A 24,210-nucleotide genomic window follows, 5' to 3' on the forward strand; every position below is an offset into this window, starting at 1 on the left:
TCTGTTTTCCTGGAACAGAAAACATAAGTACTGAATTTTCAAGAGGAAGACCTAGAGCTTTTTCAAAATGGGAAAAACAGACCTACCTTGTGACTTAGCTTGAGAAAAGCAGATGAAGTAGTTTAGATACCCAATAGGTGAGTTTGGCCCTTGGTCAATGAGGGAAAATTGCCATGAACCTGGTGGGATGGTGCCGACTAGGAGGGAGAACATGGGCTGCGTCATTTGAGATGAGCTGATGAGAGAGATCCGATGAACAGACATGGAAGGGAGTGACACAGGTGTAGATGGGTGGGAGTCTTAGGGGTTTAGGTGGCAGGAGGGGGCCAGAACTGGAAAGGAGGGAACAACAGGAAAGGCAAAAAGAGCTGCAGGAAGTGCCGGGCATGGTGGCTCATGCCTGTAATCCCAGCACTTAGGGAGGAAGAGGAGAGAATCACTTGAGCCCCAGAGAATTGCTTGAGACCTGCTTGGGCAATATAGTGAGACCCCATTCTCTACAAAAGGGGGGAAAAGACAAAAACAAAAAAGAGCTGCAGGAAAAATCATGTAAGTGTCTGCAAGGACAACTGTCTTTTAGAAAAAGCTGTCCACATCTGTATGTTTTTTAGAGAATTACAGTTGGAATAAAAAGTTGAGTTAGAAGATTACAAGGAATTAATCTCATTTGTATGAAATTCACATCTGTTCAAGATGGTAATTTTGACCATCTTACTTTAATCCAAAAAACTTCATACTGATTGCCTTTATGGGCTTCTGCAAAATGTATTAAATATTACAACTTCCTTACTCCCACTTGTTGTATGACAATATTGAAGATAGCTGAGTGGCACCTGTGGTCTCTGAGTCACCTGACAGTGTGCTAAGTGCTCTACAGACATGAATTCTCACAATAACCATCTGATGTCTCTGCTATTATTATACTTCTTTTTAAATATAAATTAAGGCTCAGACAGTTTGACTTGCTCAGGTGGAGTCTAACCTTTGATCTAGTGTGCAAAGTATTTTAGGTATTTTTGAAAAGGGTCATTTTGGTGCCACTAGGAAAGAAGAGCTTCAGATACAAATGTAACTGACAGGGAATCAAGACAACACTGGAATAGCTTTGGGGGAGACATACATAAAAATATCTTTCTGTAGGCCACTAAACACAGGATATATTAGCCCTCAGATTAGAAGACCTTCTAAACTATTTTACAGTCCTTTATTTCTAGGAGTCTACTTGTGTGCTATAACAGGATTTTCTTACAGAAGCTAGTATTTTAAAATGAAAAAAAAAAAGTGAGAGGTTTCCACTGGTCCTTTAACAGAGATGCTGAAATGAACAAAACCCCTGAAATATCTCAGGGATAATTGGGGGCGAGGGGACGGGGTGGCCAGAGGAGGACCTGATCCCTCTGCCTGGAATATACAGCACACTCATCACCTCTTATCCTTCTTGGGGTCCTCTGGTGGGCTCCTCACCACTGTCCATGCCTTTGATCCTGCTCTTCCTGGTGTGCAGAATAGCCCCTCCTCCACTTCAATACAAATCCCACACTTACTGTCAAGTTTCAAAATCCACATCCACACAAAACCTTCCCAGACTAAACCCAGCCTACAAGGATCTTGCCTGTTCTTTGCAATCTTATATTCCTCTGGTTTTCTTACTCCACCATCTAGTACAGATGTTCCATGACTTATGATAAGGTTACATTCCGATAAACTGTTGTAAATTGAAAATATCGTTAAGTCAAAGATGTACTGAATACACCTAACTTACCAAACATCATAGTTTAGCCTAGCCTACCTTAAACATGCTCAGAACTCTTACATTCACGGTTGGGCAAAATCATCTGGAGATCCAGCATACTACAGAGTATTGGTTGTTTACCCTTGTGATCTCGTGGCTGACTGGGAGCTGGGGCTCACTCACAACCATGCCCAGCATCATGAGAGTGTCCTACTGCATATTACTAGCCCAGGAAAAGATCAAAATTCAAAATTTGAAGTACAGTTGCTATTTAACGTATATTGCCTTTGCACCATCATAGGGTTGAAAAATCGTAAGTTGAACCATCCTAAGTCAGAGTCCCTCTGGATTTAATTCTACATTGTTCTGTATACTTTTCTAGTGGCTTTATGAACATTTTTTTCCTGGCAAGTTTAGAAGTTTATTCTATTTCAAAAAACAGGTAATACAGTAGGTCCTTAATTCATATTTACCAGTTAACAGGTGCCCATCTGCAAGGTAACTGCTATCACAATCTTATTATCATAAAGGTGATTTGACTGAAGATGACTGGGAATTATCTGGCATGAGGAGGTACAGACAAAACATTTTTTTAAATTCCTAACTTAATTTTGGATCTAGTTCTAAAGTAAGAAAGTGATGGTCCCAAGAGTTTCAAATGAGAAAGATGAGGTAGAAGGAAACTGAAGATATAACATGACATCATCCATAGTGCCCATCCGGGGCCCAGACGCTGACGTTTCGCACGCATCCCTTCCCCCAGCAGGTCTCGGGCCGCCCTTCTCTGTTGTTCTCCCTCCATTCCTGAATTCATGCTCCTGCCTACTGCTGCTGCTGTGCCCTTTGAACAGTTCTAGCTCACCCTAAAGGAATTGTGACATTTTACTGGTGGGTGAAGCTACTCCTCTGTAGAGAGTGTATCTGTTGGGAATGCAGTTTTTGGAAGAAAGACACTATTTAAAAAGAAGAACACTAATCTTTTGACAACCCCACAGAATCAGGCAAGTGAGTTAGAAACAGAAAATGAAGTCCAAGCTGGTGTCAATCTCTGGGAGGCCCTGAAGTGCAGCCTCCTGTTTTAAGTTGGTCACCATATTTTGCCATGACCAATTAATTCCTTTTTTAAATTTTATTTTAACAGGAGTATACTGGCTGTAACAAAGTCAAGAAATGCTTTGCTTGGAATCATGCAGAAAGAAGTAAAATGAGGAGTAGGTTTACTGGAGAAGTGATTCTTTTAAAATGACTCTTGGGATAACTCACTCTGAATGGAAAACTTGCGGTGTCCTAAGTTGCATGTGAGTATGATGAGTGTTTTAGTAATAAGCCACAGTCCTATGTAGTACAGCTAATAGCTTATAGTCTGAGAGATATATACAGAGATTTTCCCACACAGAAAGTAATGCAATACCCCCTGCCACAGTTGATTTAAGAGCCTCAAGTACTATAGACAGGGTCCATAAATACTACTACCTATTCAGAAACATTAGGGTTCACTGAACTAGAAATTACTCTGAACTAGGCAATTTCTCCAAGGAAGAAATACACAAAAGGGAAAGACTCCCAGGCTTTTCTGAGTTTAGACCTGCATCCTTAGGCGACCAGGATCCGGCTTGTTTCTAGGAAGAAAGTCCTGAAGGCCACCTTTCTCCATGTGATCATGCATAAACTTTTGAAATAGCATGGTTTCTTTCAGATCGTGTAATTTTGCTTCTCTTAAAACAAGATACTTTGGGGGATATGTAATCAATGTGAAATCTTTTTTATGAAGGGAATTTAGAAAATGCTCATCATGAAACATGGCAAAAGAGAAATAAGAACAGAATTATTAACTGCCCTGAAAAGCAATGCCACCCCTATGTCTAATTTGGGGGGCTTCTAGTCTAATTTTAACAGCATAAGTTAATGTTTACTGTATCAGTTAAGTTCTCATACTGCTAGCAGAACTCAATATTCTGTCTCCTGATCATCTGCAAGAAATCTCTAGCAGAGGTAAGACGTATGCAAATGAAAAGTAAAATGGAAGTCCAGGAAGTCCAAGTTCAGGAGAGAATGCATTGGCCTGGATCACAAAACTTTGCTCCTAGAGACTAGGAAACACGTTACCATGGTGAGAAAATGATTTTGGTCTATTCCCATGTGAATCTCTTTCATAGAGCACTTGGGTACTGCGGGGAAAAATTATATCTTCTCAACTCCTCTGAAAAACATAATTTTAGTCTTCAAAAGACTAATCATAGAGGAAAAAAAATAATGATATCCAGCCTTCTGGGTGGGTTTTAGCTAGCTGGGTCACACAACGCTCAGCTCCCTTGGTGCTGGAAGACGTTTCCTTTCACACCAAACCTTTCTAGGTCCTGGGGGAAAATATCTTGACAGTTTTTTCCTTCTTTTAACTATAATACAAACCCAAATGCTATAAATTAGAACAGCAGAAACTCAGCCTCTGGTGAGGACAAATGAGGTTGAACAGAGTCCAGCCCCCACCTCAAAAGGAGGGCTGCATCTGTGTAGTGACAGTTTTGGTTAGATTAGTAAAACCAGCGTGAGTCTTTCTGGTGAGAGATGGAAGAAAGTGTAATTTTCCCAATGATGTCTTCTACTCCAAAGCAACAAATATCATAGTGAGTTCACTTTTCTGCCATACCTGTATTAGCATATATTTTTTTAGCTTTGCCATTCAATAGTACTCTCATGCTCTACATTACTTTCAGCTTTTAAATGAATTTTTGTTTCTTTAATAAGAAAAAGGCCCTTTTATATATATTGCTGGGGATGGAAAGCCAGATTCTGATAGCACCAGTTATTTTCAAATGGCACTAACAAGTCTAATGAGGTCCTAAATAAACAGGAAAAAAAAAAGGTATCTTAAAGATTTACTTATTCTTCTATAACACTGGACACCAATAGTGAGACAAGAAAAGGTAATTTCTGGCTCATAAATTGTAATACCTTCCATTATACCCCAATGATACAGGTGGAATTGTGTCTCCCAAAATTCATATTACTGAAGTCCTAACCCTTTAAATACTCAGAATGTGACCTTTGGAAATAGGGCTGCTGCAGATGTGATTAGTTAAGATGAGGTCACACTGGAGGAGGGTGGACCTACTCAGTATGACTGGTGTTCTTTTAAAAAGGGGAAATCAGGCCGGGTGCGGTAGCTCACGCCTGTAATCCCAGCACTTTTGGGAGGCTGAGGTGGGTGGATCACTAGAGGTCAGGAGTTCAAGACCAACATGGTGAAAACTGTCTCTATGAAAAATACAAAATTAGCTGGGTGCAGTTGTGCATGCCTGTAGTCCCAGCTACTCGAGAGGCTGAGGCAGGAGAATTGCTTGAACCCCAGAGGCAGAGGTTGCAGTGAGCTAAGATTGAGCCATTACACTCCAGCCTGGGCAAAAAGAACAAGACTCCATCTCAAAAAATAAAATAAAATAAAATAAAAAGGGGAAATCAGAATACAGACACATCCATAGGGAGAACGCCACTGAAGATGAAGGCAGAGAGGTGGATGACACATCCATAAGCCCAGGAACCAGAGGCTAGGAGAGAGACCCGGAACAGATGCTCCCTCATGACCAGTGGAGGGAGCCAACTCTGCCAACACCTTGGTTTTGGACTTCTAGCCACCAGGCCTGTGAAACAATTTCTGTCATTTAAGCGACTGAGTTTGTGATACTTACAGCAGCCCTAGCAAACTAATACGCCAACATAGAAAGAAATGGTCATTATCATGACCTACTTATTTTTAAAAACAGATTCTTTCACCATGGAATTATCCCAAAGGGAGGCGGGGAAATGTTCGGTTCTTACTGTGAGCTCTTGGGGAACAGAGTTTGGCTTCTTTATGTTGATTTCAATGCTAGTGTTGTCTTGTTTCAGCTCCAGGGGAGACCCGTGCACTCTGGCCACACCTTCAAACATCTGGGATTTGGTTAAGGAGTGGGCAGGTGCCACCGTGGGACACTCTCTTTCCTTCTCCTCCTCTCTATGAACCGTCTCTCCATTCACGCTGACTTTCCCATCTACCTATAAAAACCAGAATGAACAAAAAACATGCTATATATACCCCAATCAAAGACTGTAACAAAACGACACGTTCAGAATTACCTCAAAAGATGATCATTTAAAAACCACAGTCCAATCAAGAAAGAGGTCTCTTAAATGTTCTGATGGGATCTACAAGTTAGGGCTTCTATAAATGCTATCTTTAAGGGCCTCCTTAAAAGGTAGTTTGCCTGCTTGGGCCACTTCACTTTAGATTCCATTTCATGTTCACCTCATTTATGGTCTGCTTTTATTTTAGAGTACAGAAAACCAAAGAATCTTAAGTACAAACACATGCCGCATATTGGGGTTCCAATACTGTTTCAGTTCAGTTCTGATTGCTATTCCACAATTTTGACTGTTTTTCTGGCTAGCATACAAATGAGGCAGAACTTACCACAGATGAGGAATATTTTTACAGCTTATCCCATGGTGGTAGCAGGGGCAACAGATACTTTTTTTGAGGCTAAGGCAGAGGGTAAGGGACCTGAGACTATGCTCTGTTACAATGAATCTCTATTTCTAGTTACTTTTATAACCTCCATTTTTTTAAAAGAAAAAGACCATGCACATTAAAATATTTTTGTTTTGCACTCACATCTAGGGGAGGCAGTTAGAGCAAGAAAGGGAAACCAGAGAGGGTAGTTAGCCTGGCTTACTGAAAGGCATCTGGAAATCTCGGTCTTGAAATTTGAGGCAGAAAGTAGAGTGGTTTTGAGAGGGAGCTCTGCAGTTAGGTGACCTGATTGAAACCTGGCTCTACCATTTAACAAGCATGGAATCTTCAACAGGTTTCCTATTCTCTGTGCTCAGAAGCAAAATTTAAAGTAACAGTATCTTCCTCATAGTGCTGTTATGGAGATTTTATGGATTACCATATGTACAGAATTTAGAATAGTACCTGACACATTTTAAGTCTTAACTATTAGCCATTATTATCATTAGGCCTCTTATTTATTTATTTATTTATTTATTTATTTATTTATTTATTTTTGAGACGGAGTCTCACTCTGTCGCCCAGGGTGGAGTGGAGTGGTGCAATCTCAGCTCACTGCAGCCTCTGCCTTTCTGGTTCAAGCAATTCTCGTGCCTCAACCTCCCAAGTAGATGGGATTATAGGCGTGTGCCAATATGCCTGGTTAATTTTTGTATTTTTAGTAGAGACAGGGTTTCATCATGTTGGCCAGACTGGTCTCGAACTCCTGGTCTCAAGTGATCTGCCTGTCTCGGTCTTCCAAAGTGCTGGCATTACTTTGTGAGCCACCTTGCCCAGCCTCATTAGGCCTTTTAAAATCTTTTAAAAGAAGTAATGGAAGGCTGGGTATTAGTTACAGTTCCAGCCTCATTAGGCCTTTTAAAATCTTTTAGAAGAAATAATGGAAGGCTGGATATTAGTTATAGTTTATTTACCTTAAGCCACTGGTCTTCTTATTCTATTATTTGTTACCCATAAAAAGGAATTTAAATCACAACTCAGCACACACACATAAATATAACTGAAACAGAAGTTTCCCCAAGCAATTTTGCCTTCATTGTGTGACACACACTGTTTTTTTTATTGTGTTCTATTCCAGTTCATTTTTTTTATGTTGGCTTCAAACCACTAAATTGATTTTATAACCTAGCAACAGGTGGTAACTCTCAGTTTGAAAAACAATGCCTTAAACTATTTCTCTGATGTTCCTTTATCCTTAATTCTGTTGTACGGGAAAAACAACGGAGCCTGTATTCCCTGCCCTGCCCTCCAAGAGACACACACACACACGCACACACACACGCCTACCCCTTAGCTTCTGTCCTGGCATTATTAGCTTGTAACAACAGTCTGATTTGCATGTTACCTTTGACCAAAGTTGCTGTCCATGCACTCAGTAATGGAACTGTAGGCCATCAATAGAAATACTAGCCAGTGAGGCCTATGATGAGGCAGGGGACCCCACCAGTGAGTGGTGCGGAGTAATCTCCAGCTCTAAGAGGGCCTCTGCTCCAATTCTCTAATAACCCCCTCCATGGAAGTGCTTTCTGAGGCCGCCATACCACTTTGCTCCACTTTGCCGCAGTGGCGAAGAACAGAGTTTTCTCAGAGCTGAAGTTCTGCCATAAAATCATCTATGCTAATTCTTCTGTTTAAACAATCATTTTGCACTATTTACATAAAGGAGGGAAAGTGGATACCTAGACTGTATGATCAGATGTCTTGGAAATCCAGTTAAATAAATGTATTCCCTATCCTATTCTGGGCCACCTCAACATAGAATCTTCCTTCAGGAAATACCATAGCCATTCATTATCATAGGCCCTAGGTAAAGGAAAGCTTCTGAAACACTTAGGTGGACCATTAAGCACACATGGGCATGTGTGTATCTGTGTGTGTGTGAGTCCGTATGATTAGTAGCTCATCTTCTCAGGAAAAATTCACTTACTTATTTAAGGAAAACTTGCTGAGTGCTTACTCTGTCCTGGGCAACTGTGCCAGGCTCTCAGGATGAAGCCATGAATGACAGAGACGTGGCCCCTGTCCTTATAAGGGGACAAACAACTCAATGTGATCCAGATGAGACAGTCTGGACATTTTTCTTTTGTTTTATCAAAGCCTAAGAGAGATTTTTGAGATACATTCAGAGTTATTTTAGCAAAAGTCAGAAAGTGTAGTTTTGTTTCCTTTGAAATACAGCAAGGAAGCTACATGGCATCGCATTGCTCAATCAGTTACAAAAACTTTTCTACGTAATGGTCACACCTCAGAGTGACGCAGTCCACCTCTGTTTGTTACAAACTCATTGAGCACAAGGACAAGGGGAACTGATTTTTCTTTATAAGTCAAAAGAATGTAAGACAAAGGATGAGTGCTACCTCCTAACATAAGGGAAAGTACTTGAATTTGAGGAAGTGAAAAGATGCTTGGTTTCCACAAGTTCTTCAGTCTGGAACACTATTTTACACACTCATTAGCAAAACAACCCAGTTTCTTTCCACTTGTTTAAAAAACCTGTCTCATCTGAGGGCCAAGTATGTCCCATGTTCCCATGTGTTCCTTGTATTTGTATCAATTGCAGCATCTTTTTGGATGCTGCAATGTCAAATGGATGCTGAATGCTAATTTCTTCCTAAAACAGAGGTAGCTGCATATACTTCTATTTGAACCAAAAGCAAATAAAATGCTGTTTTGAGGAGTCTGCCATAACTCCCGATACCTAGAAATACTAGGGTATTACTAAATTAGCGTTTTTACCACTAGTACAGAGAAATCATGCCATTATATCAAACTAGAAAATAGACCTTGCTCATGGAGACGACTCCACTATCAATCTTATTTAGGAGTCCATCTGTATTAACAACAGCAATTGAGGGAAACGACTGTCCCTTAAGCATTTATAAACCAAATCTCCAGAGACCTATGGCTTTCACAGCTGTAAATGTCAACACATTTTGCTTCTGTATGGTAAAAAGAATGACATTTTCTTGAGTCACGATGCTTCTCTCCATTGACTCCCTGGAGTTCAACTTTGGTTCTATTCTTAAGGAACTTGTCCTACCTTAAAGGTCTTCAGAATTTCTTGAGAATTTTTGGGCTGGGAGTAAGGCTTGGGTGTCAGCATAGGCACTGCTTTGGGAGTGACAGTTTTGCTTGGAGACCCACTGCCTGCTGACATGCTGGTATCCAGAACACTGGCACGAGTAATGGTGGTTTCAACAGTGGCAGTGAATTTGGGCGGAGGCAGTGACTGTTGCCGCAGGTATTTCATGGGGTTGGGGTCGTTCAGGAAGGAGGATAAATTTGGCTCTGTTGAATGGCTTCTTTCCAGAATTTTTGGCATCTCCAAGCGTTCAAGAACAGCCTCACTGATGGTGAACCTCTCAATGTACTGTTGAAGGATCCCCTCTGCCTCCTCCTGGGACCGAGCGTTCTTATATGCTTCATGCAACTCTCTCTCTCTCCGCTCTCTAAAGGACGTAGAAGGGAGAGGCAATAACAAAGTCAACTAATGAAAATTGCAAAGAGGACCTTGGTAGAAACCAGGGTGGCACTGAAGAGATAGTACAGGGAATATAAAAATGTTACTATCAGAACCTTTATGACAGCCAACAATTTTTAGAAAAAAAAAACCTAGATAATATTGTACATTAAAAATGACAACAGAAAGAACTCACTTTTCTTGAACAATTTCTCTGTAGGTTTTGATGCTCTTCCTTCGTTCACTTGTCCCATCTTCTCCAGCCAGTAACTTCTCCATTTTTTTCCTTTCTTCCTCTTTCTTGATTAAGTCCTGAGAAACACTTCTTCTACGACTCTTCCAACGAGCCAGGTCCTGGAAGGGAAAGAGAGATATAATATTCTTCTTCAGACTTGTGCATAATTCCATTTGTATTCTTCAGAGTTTAGTCATCTCCATTTCTACTCTTTAGAGAACTGACTACGGGCCCAGGCACTATAACATTGTGTGCATTGTCACACAATCCAATGTAAGTCTGGAACCGGAATGCCTCAAAGGCAGAAACATCCAGATATTATCTACAGTATCCATAGCAGGACAGCACATTTATTTAAATATGGCAGTGTGAAATATGCAATCACATTTCATGTCAGTTGCCAAATTTCAGAGAATTGCCTCACAAGGTAACTAAGAAACTTCACTCCTTCCTATTTATAACTGCTGCATTGTGAATAGATTTGCTGACAAAAGAATAGTAGGGATTCATTTTCCACTCGGAAGGTAGTCAATGCAGAAAAAAAATAGTTTTGGAGTCTTTAGATCTGGTGATTCTATAGGTATTAATTTATCTGATCCTTACAACAACGTCACCACAATCCTACAGGTAGTTATAGCATAATGATGAGGAGTGAGGATTCTGGAGTCAGATGGATGGGGTTGCACTGGTGGGAAATAATCCCAGCTCTATCTTTTCCATGCTGTGGAATCTCAGGCTTGTTTCTTAGTCCCCCTGTGCCTCCATTTCCTCCTCTCTAAAATGAGGATGATAATAGTACCTATTCTTACAAGCTTGTAGGGTTAAATGTGAAAATAGATGTAAGGTGTCAGGCACACAGTAAGTGCTCAAAATATTTTAGACATAATTGTTACTATATTTTATCAACCTTAGAGAAGTTAGCTTTTTAAACTAAAGGTGTAGTCAAGTTTGCAATAGCTACCTCCAGAGTGCTTTGTGAGAATTAAACGAAATAATCCACTCTCCCTCCTCTCTCCCCGCTTTGGCTCTCAGCGCACAATCTCAAAGCTCTCATCAGCCTCTTTAGCCTTCCTTCCCTGGTTCTAATCCTGGCTCCCCCACTCGCTAGCTGTGTGACGTTCAGCAAGTGACAGCTGTGCTGGGATTCGTCTGTGCAATCGAGGACAATAAGAGTTGCTAGTTCACTGAGTTACTAAGAGGATTAAATGAATGCATGCAAGCACTTAGAACAATGCCTGGTACTGGTACATGTTTGATGTTGGTGATTGTTATCGTTACTATCATCATAATCATGATCAGTTTCAAATATATAACCTCAGAAGATAGTGCAGCCTCAATTCTGCATCCCATTCCAGTTTCCTGCCTCCCCTCCCCACCTTTGTGGCCAAGCTTCTGGCCAGGGTGTTTGCTGATTACATGTCTGGGCTATCACTCCATACCTTCAGGCTGCTACTCACCTTCCGTTGAGTCCCACGTTTACCGTGTTACCTTTTGAAACCCTCTAAGGGCTCCCTTCCCTCGCATGGCTTTCAGGTCCATTTCTACCCACCCGGCTGGATTTTCTGCTACCAGAAGCCTCCCCGCTGCCCGCGCGCCTTGGCCGGAACTCACATCTTGCCATTTGTCGTCCTCTTCCCTCAGCTGGTTATTTATCAGCTGCAGCTGCTCCTGGCGGGCCCTGCTGTGCGGCTGCACCGTGGCCTCCTCCTCACACCGCATGTCAAACATGCTCGTGCTCCTGAGTGCGGAGAGAGCGAACACAAGAGGGACCGCGATCAGCGCCCGTCGCGTCTCCGCGCGCCTGGGCGTCCTGCCGCGTGGGGGCGCTACCGGGCTTGGAAAACTGCCCCCTTCCCTGGCTGCGCACAGCGCGTGATGGGCGGCGTGTTCTGGCCCTGGGCGGGCGGTGGGCGTGCTGGCACCCCAACGCCTCTTTTTGCCGCAAACGCCAAAAATGTGACCATCTTTGTATTCAGTGATGCCAGTGAATCGGGTCAATATAATTTTATATGTAGGTGCCAAAATAGGTTTAAAGAAGAACTAGAAAAATGGTATTTGAAGCCCCAGGCTCCTCTCATTTGGAAATGCATTTAAAAAATAAAATTAAGATAATTAAAAGGTATAACCTGGGGAGAACTTGTGGGGAAAGAGGGCGGTGTTCCATGAAGTAAAACTGTATTACGGTAAATGCTTCTTTGTGTAGAAAGCTGGCTTAAAGGCTTCCTACGTGAATGGAGGCAATTTCTCCATTTCCAAAAAAATATCATTTGGCCTTAAGTTTAAGACACCCACTTTTTCTTATTTTATTTTATTGAATTTTAGATGCATCTGACAACTATGGATTGCTGATGTATATGTTCGTTGTAATCATGTCTTGTTATTTCTTGTAAAACTGCTGTAATTGATAGTGCAGTTGATGGCATCTTGGAATCAAGAAAATAAGGCATTTTATAACAAGAGTAAGGAGTAAAATACATAAATTAGGTATATATTTTGTATTCTAATATGCACAGTCATTTAATTTTTGTCAGGATACCTCTGAATATACTATTTTAAAAGAAAAATGAAAGGGAAAACAATCTTTAAAAAACTCTTAGACTGCACATATAATTTATATATTCTATAGGAGCTTATCAAACATTGCGCAAGACCTAGGGCCTTTTTTTGTGATGCTTACATAAACCTTTGTTACAGCAAAAGCTGAAGCAGCAAGATGAAAACAGAAATAGAAACCAAAGCAAAATGCTCCTCCTTTTATTTTTCTTTCAAAGAAATGACTCACTTTGGGACAAGTGGGTTATGGAGCCCAAAATTCAAGACAGAGAGGGCTCTTAAAGCTCACTGTTAAGTGCTAGCAACAAAAAATGGTGATAGTCCATTTCTGAAACCAGCCTAACACAAAGAAAAAAAAACTACCATGCACTTAGACACCAAAGAATTCCAGACATCATCAGTGATGTCCAAAATTGTTACTCCCATGGCCAGACAATGAACAGCAGCAGCATCGCTGAATGCAAAGGGCTCCCTAGCAGGCAGCTGTCTGGAAAATGACCCCCAAAGCAATGGCTGCCCACCTTCCCTTCAATCCACTCAAAAGGAATCTGTACAAATGTGTGAGTGCCTCTCTCCGCTCTCCAGATGTTGGACAATTCAAGTCTGACCTAAGAAAACTAAACTGAAAACTGTACTTGCAACCTGTCTTCCCCAAGAGTATTCTAATAATCTGGCTGCATAGAAGGACTCTTAGCTGAGGTTCCTATTAGCATGGATATGACAAGCCACTGCATAATGTTGCCTCCATGTATTCAGTGGAGAATGTTGATTTCAGCAGCTGTGCCTTCTAGAAAAAATAAACTGAGCCAGGCGTGGTGGCTCACGCCTGTAATCCCAGCACTTTGGGAGGCCAAGGTGGGCAGATCACTTGAGGTCAGGAGTTCAAGACCAGCCTGGTCAACTTGGTGAAATCCCTTCTCTACTAAAAATACAACAACAACAACAACAACAACAATAATAATAATAATAATAATAATAAACCAGGTGTGCTGGCACATGCCTATAGTCCCAGCTACTAGGGAGACTGAGGCAGGAGGATGGCTTGAACCTGGGAGGCAGAAGTTGCAATGAGCTGAGATTGCACCACTGCATTCCAGCCTGGGTGACAGAGTGAGACTCCATCTCAATAAATAAATAAATAAATAAATAAGAAAAGAAAAGAAAAAAAGAAACTGTAGTCCTCGATAGAGGAGAAGGGCTGTGATTTTTCATCTATTTTAGACTATTGATTAGTTATCTAAGAAAGATTAAGAAATTTGCAGGATTAGGTAGAAAAGTCTAACCCATGCTTTTAAACTTCATGGATCAAAATTCACTGAAGCAGGCCTTCCAGAAAGACACAAAAATTCATCCCATTCTTCCTCTCACAGTTAAAAAAAAAAAAAATCTTACTTTTAAAATATTCAATCTAGTCAGTTCATCTTTTAAGTGATTTAAAATCTTTGCTAAGATCTTAGAAGACTTAAACCTCTCTGAATTGGGACCCTCTTATCATCCCACTAAGTAGTTTGTAGATTATGGGAGAGGAAAGAGGTTCCTTCATTCAGCTCTGCCATCTGTAATATCTGCAGGTCAGAATTTCGGTTTAGGCCACAATGGGTGGCCACAGATCCAGGTTTTCTTCTGGGACCCCAAGAAGAAAATGGCAGCCTTCTCCAGGATCTGGGATTTGATTATCTCACCCAGTGGGCCTGGAGAAAATGAGAGCAGGCCTTAAGAATTACCTTTGTCTGTCCTGCGTTCCCATCTCCACTCCCACTGTGAAGCTCTAACTAGCTCAGCCCAAATGTGGCCAGAAGCCAGTTAGTTAAATAAAAGGAGAAACTCTTGTTTGCCCTTTCATGTACCGGGAAGTACAGGTTGAACATCTCTAATCCAAAAATCTGAAATCTGAAATGCTCCAAACTCCAAAACTTTTTGAGTGCTGACATGACCCCACAAGTGGAGAATTCCACCCCTGACCTTGTGTGATGGGATGCAGTCAAAACTTTGTTTCACGCACAAAATTAGTTAAACTATTGTATAAAATCACCTCCAGGCTATCCGTATAAGGTATATATGGAACATAAATGAATTTCATGTTTAGACTTGGGCTCCATCTTCAAGATATTTCACTATGTATATGCAAATATTCCAAAATCTAAAAAAGTTCAAAATCTGAAACACTTCTCACTCCAAGCATTTTCTATAAGGCAGGCTCAACCTGTATTATTTTTTTCTCAAGTTTTTTTTTGTTTTAAAGAAATATCAGCAAACTGGCCAAAAAACAAGGAACAAACCTGAGTGATATATTTATGCCATTTTCTAAAAAAATTAAGAAGTTGAGGATTGATAATACTAAAAAGAAAATGGGCTGAGTTGTCATTCAGAACATGTTCCCTATTTCAGGTTAGACTTGGCCTCCCAAATGAAGAGATGTGTGTCTGGGGATGGGGGTTGACAGGTATGGGATCCTGGAGACGGCCAGCTTCCAGAATATTAATGTGACTTGGACTAATACTGTGCTCCCCAGTACCTTATGTCTATGCCCTTGGGCTGTTGGCATGAGGGCTCCTGGCTGCAGAGTCCAGGAGTCTCCCTTGGTGGTGGGTTGGCATTTTTGAGGGCCAGGATGGAATTACCCCAAGCGCCTGGAAATTGTTTCTGGGCCAAGTCTACAGTAAAGGAATTCAGAATAAAATGGCCTATGGCTCTCACAAAGTACCGACTCCTTTGGTGGGCCGGGTATTGGGAGGGAAAGAGTGTGCAAGTGAGGAAAAGGGCAAGAAGGTGAAATTAAATCTATGGAAACATTCTTGGCTGGCCAGGAGGTGGAAATTTCTCCGTTTGCCTGTGCGGTAGGTCTGCCCCTGACCTATATTCTCTTTAAAGGGCTCATCTTTTTTTCTGATTGGGCTCTATTTTAAGAATGCGTCAATTATTAATAAACATAGCCTGTGCCAAAAAAACGCCTTTAAAGATTTTGGAAAAAGGAGATATTAAGGGAATAAACTAAAAATAGTATAAGTTTCTATTTTAAGAATAAATTCCTGATATCAACTTTTCATTTTGTTCCCCACATGGTTTCATGTAAATTGTATCTGCTCTAAGCAGGAAACCCAGCACTTTGGATATCCCTAGATAAGAGCTCTAGAAAAGAAGCTCCTTTTACTCTTCTTGGTCCCTGGGGCTGCATTTTGTAAACTTAAGAGAAGGCAAAAAGGGAGTCCCTGTCCCCACTCCTTTTAAGAAATCATTAACTTTTCCTGTGGGTGAAGTTTTGTGTTCAGGTGCAGGCAAAATTCAGAAACTCTTTAATTTCCCTTCCTTTCTTTCACCTTTTAGGGTTTCCTAGGGGTCTATTTTAAGCAAATTGTATAGTAGCCTTGCATTGATGAAGAAGAAATCCATTCTATCAAAATGTTTTTGCTCACCAAACCAAAGTAGTGTTTTGCCTATCGATCTTATAAAATCCTCCTTTCAGTGAATGTTAAATATTGCCATTGCAGGTTTGAAAAGTAATAACCAGGGCTCAATTTTACAGACTACTTAACTCTGTGCAGTCAGTCAAGCTCAGGCTGAATTTGTTTTTGAGGCATAAGTGTTCTTTATGTCAGATCACACATGGGAAACTTGGCCCTGGAGTTTGACCACTTAGGGCTTGGAGTCCAAACTAAGTAGACATCTTGAACACAAACATGGAAATAGCACAATCTGAAGACACTTAATGTTTTGCCTAATCTCATTGTCATTGGTGGAAATGATGTTTGCGTGTTCTACATGCAAATTCTATTCAAATTCCTCATTGTGTGACTTGAAACTGAGGCTCAGGAAAGGACAGGCAAAGGAGGGCTGGTGATTGCATTCTGGATGTCCCAGGCTCCCATGAGGCCACAAAATGCTTCTCAATGTCAGGATCAGCAGACTACTGATGCTGGATTTAGGTACTAATCAACATTTCTTCATATACAAATGACATGAATCTGAGAAGGCTAGTATTTTGCAATAAATAAATAAATAAATAAATAAATAAGTTTGCCTTATATATCAGTTGCAGAATGATCTGCATATGGGAAATCCATTTCTGAAGCAGAGTTAACGTGGTCACAAATGGGAGGGTTTGGATTCTTCTCAAATTTGAATGTGAAGTATGGGATAAGGAATGAACCTCTGCTTGGTTGAGTGAAAACCAAGCAGCAGGGAGGGGAAGGGCCAGCCATGTCTTAGATCTTTGGCCCCTTGCTAAGCCATGGAACTTGAGCAAAACTCCGATGTTTTGGTTTCAAGCATCCCACAGTTTATATGACTCCAACCTGGGAGGAACTTGGGCTTCTGAATCTATAATTAGTGGTTTGGGATTTATTTTCTTAGTTAAAAAACGAGACTATTGGAATGACTACTTCGTTGTTAACTCTAAGCCCCAACATATCAAGAATTAAGTGCAAAACTCAGAATACCCTTTAAATAATTCTATGGTTCAGAAGGGGTACCAATGTTCAAACCATAACAAGAACAACAACTTTAACATGCCCAGTCTATGAAAAGCAAATGTTAAGTTTCAAGCAGCAGCTTCATATTAGAATCATGCTTAAGTTGCTTTTTCATTCATCTTTCCTGCACAGAATGTATGCTCTGCATTCCAACTTCAAGTGCTTTGTTGCACAAGTCAGCTAACTATTCAGTTCACTTGCATCAGTTGCATTTCAATTAGTAGTAAGTACTGGAAGCATGCAGTTTAGGCTAGTAATTAATGTAATCCTACAAATACAAGGCAACTTACTCTGCGTCATCAGACACAGGAGTTCTCGGACCGTATCTATAAGATCAAATACAAAATTAGAGGACTGGCGGAGTTGAAAGTGAATGCTGTAAGCAAGCTGGAAATAAAAACTGCTGGTGAAATACATGTGCGCCAAACCTTTTTTGCTGAGATACTGAAAGAGAAGTGGCATTATACAATTAGCAATATTCATTGACTGCTGAAAATCAAAGACAAGTCTTGATGTTTCTAAAAAATGCAACATTTATCTCAAAACCCAGAAGAGAAATGAAAATAATCCCCACACTACCCAAAAAGAAAGAATCTGTTCAATATAAACACAGGAAGGCTTAGGTGCAATCCACAATGTTTAGAGAAGGCAGCTTAGAAAACAAACATGTATTACAGTCATTCACAAACCATTCAACTTTTGTGCCTTTATGTTCAGCAGTAATGGGCTGTAATGGACACCCACCGTACAAGTGCACCCTTACTGACCCTGTCCCTGATATGTTAATGCATTTGCACAAATAACATCAAAGAGTGTTTCTGCAGTTTTCTGAAAGTTAACCAGAGCCCCAATCAGTGCCTTCCACATGCATTTGACAGAAACCACAATTCCTAGAAAACTGGTAGTCTTAATCAAAACCAGACTTGGATGATATTCCATAACTTGAAAAACTAAAGTTTTTTTCTAATCTTTTATATTCTCCTGATAATTTAGATCCATAAAGTTGTACCCGCTGCAATAGTCACTTGAAGTCTAAATGAGTCTAAAGCAAAAAGACTAAATTAGAAAAATATTAGAACATTACAAGGCATATTTCAAGCACATTTAAAGAAACAAAACAAAACAAAAAAAACAACACAGCTCCCACAAATGCCTGTCTCTTCAGCAAAGGTAAATTTTAAGGGTCAGTTCTTACCTATACCCTGAAAAGCTCCTCCTTTCTGCAATTCTGATGGTAGACAAAGAATAGTAAAGAAAATACATCCTGCTTCCAGTTTCCAATAAATTACATTTTGGAGTCAGCAGCAAAAATTACCTGGTCCCATGATCAGTTTCACAATAGTTTACAGGAAAAGGGTAATTTCTAAACATCTCTTCCTGCAATCTTAGAGAAAACACCCCAGAATGCATGAGTGTACACACACATACCCGCTTCTCTCTTATGCTTTTATCATTCTAGAATAATGTACATTCACTGATAATTATTTAATTCACAGTGAAGGCAACCATACCACTGCAAAACCCCAAATCTCTGTTGAAAAGGCCAAAAACAAGACAAGGAAAGGGTTTGCGAATGTTTTTCTTCTGGGAATAAGACTCATCTTCTCTTTCTCCAGGGTATCAGAAGGTGTTTCAGTTGAACCTAATATTCTCAATTTTCCAAAACACTACTACATTAAAGCAGATTCTTTCACATCAAGAGAGAGTGGGCTGGGTGTGGTGGCTCATGCTTGTAATCCCAGCACTTGGGAGGCCAAGGCAGGAAGATTGCTTGAGCTGAGAAGTTCAAGACCAGCCTGGGCACATGGTAAAGCCTTGTCTCTACCAATAACACAAAAAAATTAGCTGGGCATGGTGGTGCACGCCTGTGGTCCAAGCTACTCTGAAGGATGAGGCAGGAGAATTACTTGAGCTGGGGAGGCAGAGGTTGCAGTGATCATGCCACTGCACTCCAGCCCAGGTGACGACAGAGTGAGACTCTGATGGAAAGGGAAGGGGAAGAGGAAGGGAAGAAAGGGCAACATTAATTCTGAAGACTAGGTGTTTCCCAGTTAATAAATAGGCCTATTGGAATAAATTTATTCAAACACAGTGTTTTCTAAGTTATCTGTGGAAGAGAGCAGAGAATTTCTTCCCAATGGATGGTTAATCAAGAATCTATTAATAGTTGCTATGTGTTTTTGTGTTTCAATTTGAATATTTTAATTAACATTTTATTGAAGTATAAGATACATACAGAAAGTGCACATACCACACATATACTTCAATGAATTTTCACAAACTGAACATACGCATAGATTAGTGTTGAGTGTTTTGTACTATGTAAACAGACTCAAATAGTATGTACTCTTGAGTTTGGCTTCTTTAGCACATTTTGTGAGTTTTTTAACTATGTTGTTGCATGTAGGATATATCTGAACTTAAATTATTGCTACATAAAGTAATTAACAGTATTTCACGGACATCTCTACCAATAAATGTAGATCTATACCAAAATGTAAGCCCCACAGGAGCAGACATTTTTCTGTTTGGGTTCCCTGAACAGTGGTCAGACTAGTCAATAAGTATTTATTAAATACTTATCAGGTGCTCAAGAAATTGAAAATAATAACCCAGTTTCCGAAGATAACCTTCATTTATCTCTTTACTATGTACTGCGGGTTTGAGGTATTTCCTGTGAGACTAATATATTAGCTTTAAAAGGGCACCAACTTAAGCAGAACTGCCTTTGCTGGCAAGGGGAAGATAATTAGAGCTGAGGTGTCAAGTGACTTTCCCAATCATCCTACAGGAGATCAAAAAGTAAAGGCAAGTTAGCAAAAAAAAAAAAAGTAATAAAATGTTCTTTTTAATGCAAAGTACGTGAGTCAATAGGTTATGAGGTACAAAATTGGCCACACATGTCACAGTTGACATAAGCATCCTACAAAAAAAGAAAGTCAATAAAGTTTAATTTTGAGGCCAGGCATGGTAGCTCATGCCTATAATCCCAACACTTGGGAGGTTGAAGTGGGAGGATCACTTGAGCCCAGGAGTTCAAGACCAGCCTGGGCAATATAGTGAGACTGTCTCTACAAAATAAAAACAAACAAACAAACAAATTAGCCAGGTATAGTGCTGTACACCTATGGTCCCAGCTACCTGGGAGGCTGAGGTGGGAGGATTGCTTGAGCCTGGAAGGTACACGCTGCAGTGAACTGTGATCACACTAGCTTGGGTGATGGAGTGAGATTTTGTCTCAAATAAATAAATAAATAAAATAAAGTTTACTTTTGAGGGTAGGGGTAGGTAGAAAGATAAAGGGAATAGCCTATGCACCCATTCCCTGTATTTATGTAACTTTCACTACTAATAAAGCATTTCAGAATCAATAATTTGACAGTTATCTATTTCTATATCATGAACTAGCATTAGCTTAATTTAAAGTGTTTTTATTGCTCATCTAAGATCACCCCCCAGCACCCAGCACAGTGCTTTACACATAGTCATTATTACTCAATAAACACTTGTTGAAAGGAAACGTGCATCCCCCCGGTGTTTGCTGGCTCAATCACACAATATGTCACATAGTTCACCTGACCATTCCTCCTTGTATTCAGAGTAACCACTCATTCCTATGTGAAAATAAAGAGGACGCTTTCCCAAATCACAAAGAGAGTGACAGGCCAGGTGCAGTGGCTCAAGCCTGTAATCCCAGGAGTTTGGGAGGCTGAGGTGGGTGGATCACTTGGGGTCAGGAGTTCCAGACCAGCCTGGCCAACACAGCAAAACCCCATCTCTACTAAAAATGCAAAAATTAGCTGGGTATGGTGGTGGGCGCCTATAATCCCAGCTATTCAGGAGGCTGAGGCACGAGAATCACTTGAACGGGCAGAGGTTTCAGTGAGATGAGATCGGGCCCTGCACTCCAGTCTGGGCAACAAAGCAAGACTCCATCTCAAAAAAAAAAAAAAAAAAAAGTGACAGAATTCCTCAGACTTCCACAGTCCCCTCTAGTTACTTGTGTAGGCATCATGCTGGAGAGGGATGGTGTGTTTCCACTCCAATAGAGCTGAGTTTGGATCTTGGCTTTGTAGGTACCAGCTGTGGACATATGGACCTCGGTTTCCTAATTGCAAAACGCAGATGGAAATTCTTCCTCTCGAAGGTGGTATAAGGAATAAATGAACAGGAGAGCACCTAAATATATCCAGTAGGCAGTCTCTAGGCCTCACCTCCTTCTTTCCTTCCATTCTACCTTGCTTTACAGAAGCTCGCGGATCCAGGGTCAAGTCCACGGCATCTGGAAAGTGAGTAACTGTGGAGGACCAGCTTCACCACTCTGTTCCTCTGTCTCCCCAGCCCTAACAAGCTCGGGAATCACGTGTGATCCACTCATGTAGCTTTTCTCTACATCAGTCTTCTTATTTGTGAAATGGAGCTAACATAGATTCCTTCAACCTACCTGTGAATTCCCAGGACAAGGTGAGCTTGAGGGAGCAGACATAGAGGAAACGCTATAAAGAAATCTGTGGTTGTAAAACACAAATATTACTTCTGCTCCCTGAAAACAGTGCTAGGCTCCATTACTGTTTTGTTTTGTTTTGTTTTGTTTTTTTTTTTTTTTTTTTTGAGACGGAGTCTCACGCTGTTGCCCAGGCTGGAGTGCAGTGGCGCGATCTCGGCTCACTGCAAGCTCCGCCTCCCGGGTTCCCACCATTCTCCTGCCTCAGCCTCCTGAGTAGCTGGGACTACAGGCGTTCGCCACCGCGCCCGGCTAATTTTTTGTATTTTTAGTAGAGACGGGGTTTCACTGTGGTCTCGATCTCCTGACCTTGTGATCCGCCTGCCTCGGCCTCCCAAAGTGCTGGGATTACAGGCTTGAGCCACCGCGCCCGGCCTCCATTACTGTTTTATTCAGAAGAAAGTAAAATATAGATTAAATTCAGATGATCAAGATGGCTAGGGTATTGATTTTTTTAAAAATCTGGAGAGATTACCTACTGTTCTCCTTGCCTCCCACTTTGCCTTCTCTCCCACTGCCATCAGGGTCCTTGGAGAAGCAGAACTCCATTGCTTCCTATTTTATGGTGAGCTTATAAATTATGCAAAGCTCTCCTCACTTCTTTGCCCTACATTGGTAGGCTGACCACACATTTAACAAAAATGTATCACTTTTATGAAATGGCAAGAGAGGCTTTAACATATAGGACCCTAAACTGGAACAGGAACCCCAGGATAATTATTTCCTTACTCGTCATCAAGTCATGGTTGACTCTAAGTCAAGTCAGAGCATGGAATAGAAATCCTACCTCCAGAAGGCAATGAGTGTTGGCTAATGTGGAAAAATTAATATAATTACAACTTTTATAAATGTATTAATCATCTTTGGACCTGGAATCACAGTGAAATCAAGCAAATCAGAAAGAAGTTCAACCCTTTTACCCAACTATGTGAGCTAGAAAGAAATAAAATAATTTCCCATTTATTCAGTCCACCAGAGTCAGAAAAAAATGTTTAACAGGTAAATTCACCACTGAATTGCACCTGCTTACATGCAAAAAGAGGAAAAAATTCTTGGCAGATGAGGCCAATTTTAATCATTCTGTTTCTGCTAGCAACGGCAGGTAAGTGGCACTGAAGTGCCATAATGCATTAAGAACACACTGAAAGCTCAGACTGGAGAAACAGTCACAAGAGCACAGAATAACCTTCTGACCTCTGATCTTTCATGGGTGGACCCTTGGAAGATTCTTCCGCATCCTGTTGCTTTGCAAATGGAACTGGAAGGAACTGGTTTGGGTTGGATCCAGTGTGTCTAAGGGACATCCCAGTTCTCCTGGCCATCATGTCATCTTTTCGTGAATCATCCAACTTTCGCTGACCTTTCAGTCCACTGCCACCCCAGGCAGGAGCTATCATCTTCTCCAACTTCTCTTCTGTCCCTGAGGCCTCACCCTCAGAGGCCAGAGGACACGCCCTAGGGCAACATTCAGTCCAGCCAGTCAAAGGCCACTTACTGCTAAAGATATTTTCAGTAGCATCACTCACTGGCGTTAATTCAAGACAGAAGAAGCCAGCATCCCTGGAGGCAGCAGCACACAGAGCAGCTGAGCAGGAAATCTCCCTTTTGAATACTGCGACCCTCTGTCATGCAGCTGGTACTCACACAGGAATAGGGGTCCCTTTCTGGTTTTCATGAGTCCTGAGAATGAAATTTGGCCAGTACTCAGCCACATGCAAAGGCTAAAATCTCTACCCAGAGCGGGCACCAGAAGCAGAACTCTGATCTTGGGATGAGCACACTCTTTTATTCACTTTACTCCACGCTCTATCAGTCGCCAAGTGCAGACTGTGACTTTAAGCTGTGTTTTTGGGAACACGACAGCCACACACAGCAGGGGCAACACACCATGGAGCGGAGCGCAGGCAAGATGCTCACAGTGGCTGGCTGCTCTCCTCTGATCTTCCTGCCTTTGACAGTCTCTCAGAATCTCTTGGAGCGCTTTCCGTTTCTTCTTTGCCATCCTGTGGCAGCTGTTTGGATGTAACTAAAGCCAGAGAGGACAGTTTCACTCCTAGGAAAGAATTCACACCAGAGGCCCTGACCCCACCTGTCCTCCTTCACCTCCCGGGAAGGCAGGAAAAACTGCTCCTCACCTTCCTCTATCCCCCTCGAGCACTCGCCCAGACCGCAGACCCACTCTTCCTGAGACTCCGGCACGGGAGCCAGCCACGAGGCCCTTCTGTAATAGTCACCTTGGCCAGAATTCACTGTTCTGCAGACGATCAAGTAGCATTGGTGGCAAGAGAGGAGAGGAACAAGGGTTACAAAAGAAGACAATGAAAGTCCTTGGGACTGAAAGATTAATAAGAGAAGAATGTGGCTGCTCTCATTCGTAAGGCTGGTTAGTAAGGGTGAGATAATCAGATTGAGATAATGGAATGTGAACTCTGGCTAGGGCCTATGAAGGTCAAACAAGGCTGGCGTGGCTTTGTCACCACAAGACTGAATGATGGGCCTCTCAGGATTCAAGGCCTCGAGGATGTATTTCTTATTAATTTCCTACCCCCTTCTCCCCACCTCAGATCCCCACTATCCTCTGAAACCTCAACTCTTTATTTTGGGTGTTTATAGCCTTCTCTCTTCTATGGTGTCACCCCAAGTCTGGAACCAAAGAAACCCTTCTAAAGGTCATAGGCCACCCATCATTTCCTTTGGATTTCAAGGGCAAG

The 24,210-nt window shown here is 41.4% G+C and overlaps 1 protein-coding gene across 31 annotated transcripts in view; it reads right to left on the minus strand.

Annotated features, from left to right (window-relative positions):
* LOC105487715 (LIM and calponin homology domains 1) overlaps nucleotides 1–24,210 on the minus strand; it is a 344,201-nt gene that overhangs the window by 43,913 nt on the left and 276,078 nt on the right. For 15 of the 31 annotated variants that reach the window (XM_011751259.2, XM_071093678.1, XM_071093677.1 and 12 more), the window contains 8 exons: nucleotides 23,635–23,753; nucleotides 23,417–23,525; nucleotides 22,694–22,954; nucleotides 17,286–17,321; nucleotides 11,585–11,711; nucleotides 9,935–10,092; nucleotides 9,319–9,727; nucleotides 5,549–5,764 (listed from right to left, as the gene is read on the minus strand). In XM_011751259.2, the coding sequence (XP_011749561.2) occupies nucleotides 5,549–5,764; nucleotides 9,319–9,727; nucleotides 9,935–10,092; nucleotides 11,585–11,711; nucleotides 17,286–17,321; nucleotides 22,694–22,954; nucleotides 23,417–23,525; nucleotides 23,635–23,753 (1,435 nt within the window). The remainder of the gene's footprint in view (nucleotides 1–5,548; nucleotides 5,765–9,318; nucleotides 9,728–9,934; nucleotides 10,093–11,584; nucleotides 11,712–17,285; nucleotides 17,322–22,693; nucleotides 22,955–23,416; nucleotides 23,526–23,634; nucleotides 23,754–24,210) is intronic. The other 16 variants (XM_011751274.3, XM_024794724.2, XM_024794723.2 and 13 more) reach the window with 3 other exon arrangements.

This window comes from Macaca nemestrina, chromosome 3 (assembly GCF_043159975.1).
Source record: "Macaca nemestrina isolate mMacNem1 chromosome 3, mMacNem.hap1, whole genome shotgun sequence".
Lineage (NCBI taxonomy): Eukaryota > Metazoa > Chordata > Mammalia > Primates > Cercopithecidae > Macaca > Macaca nemestrina.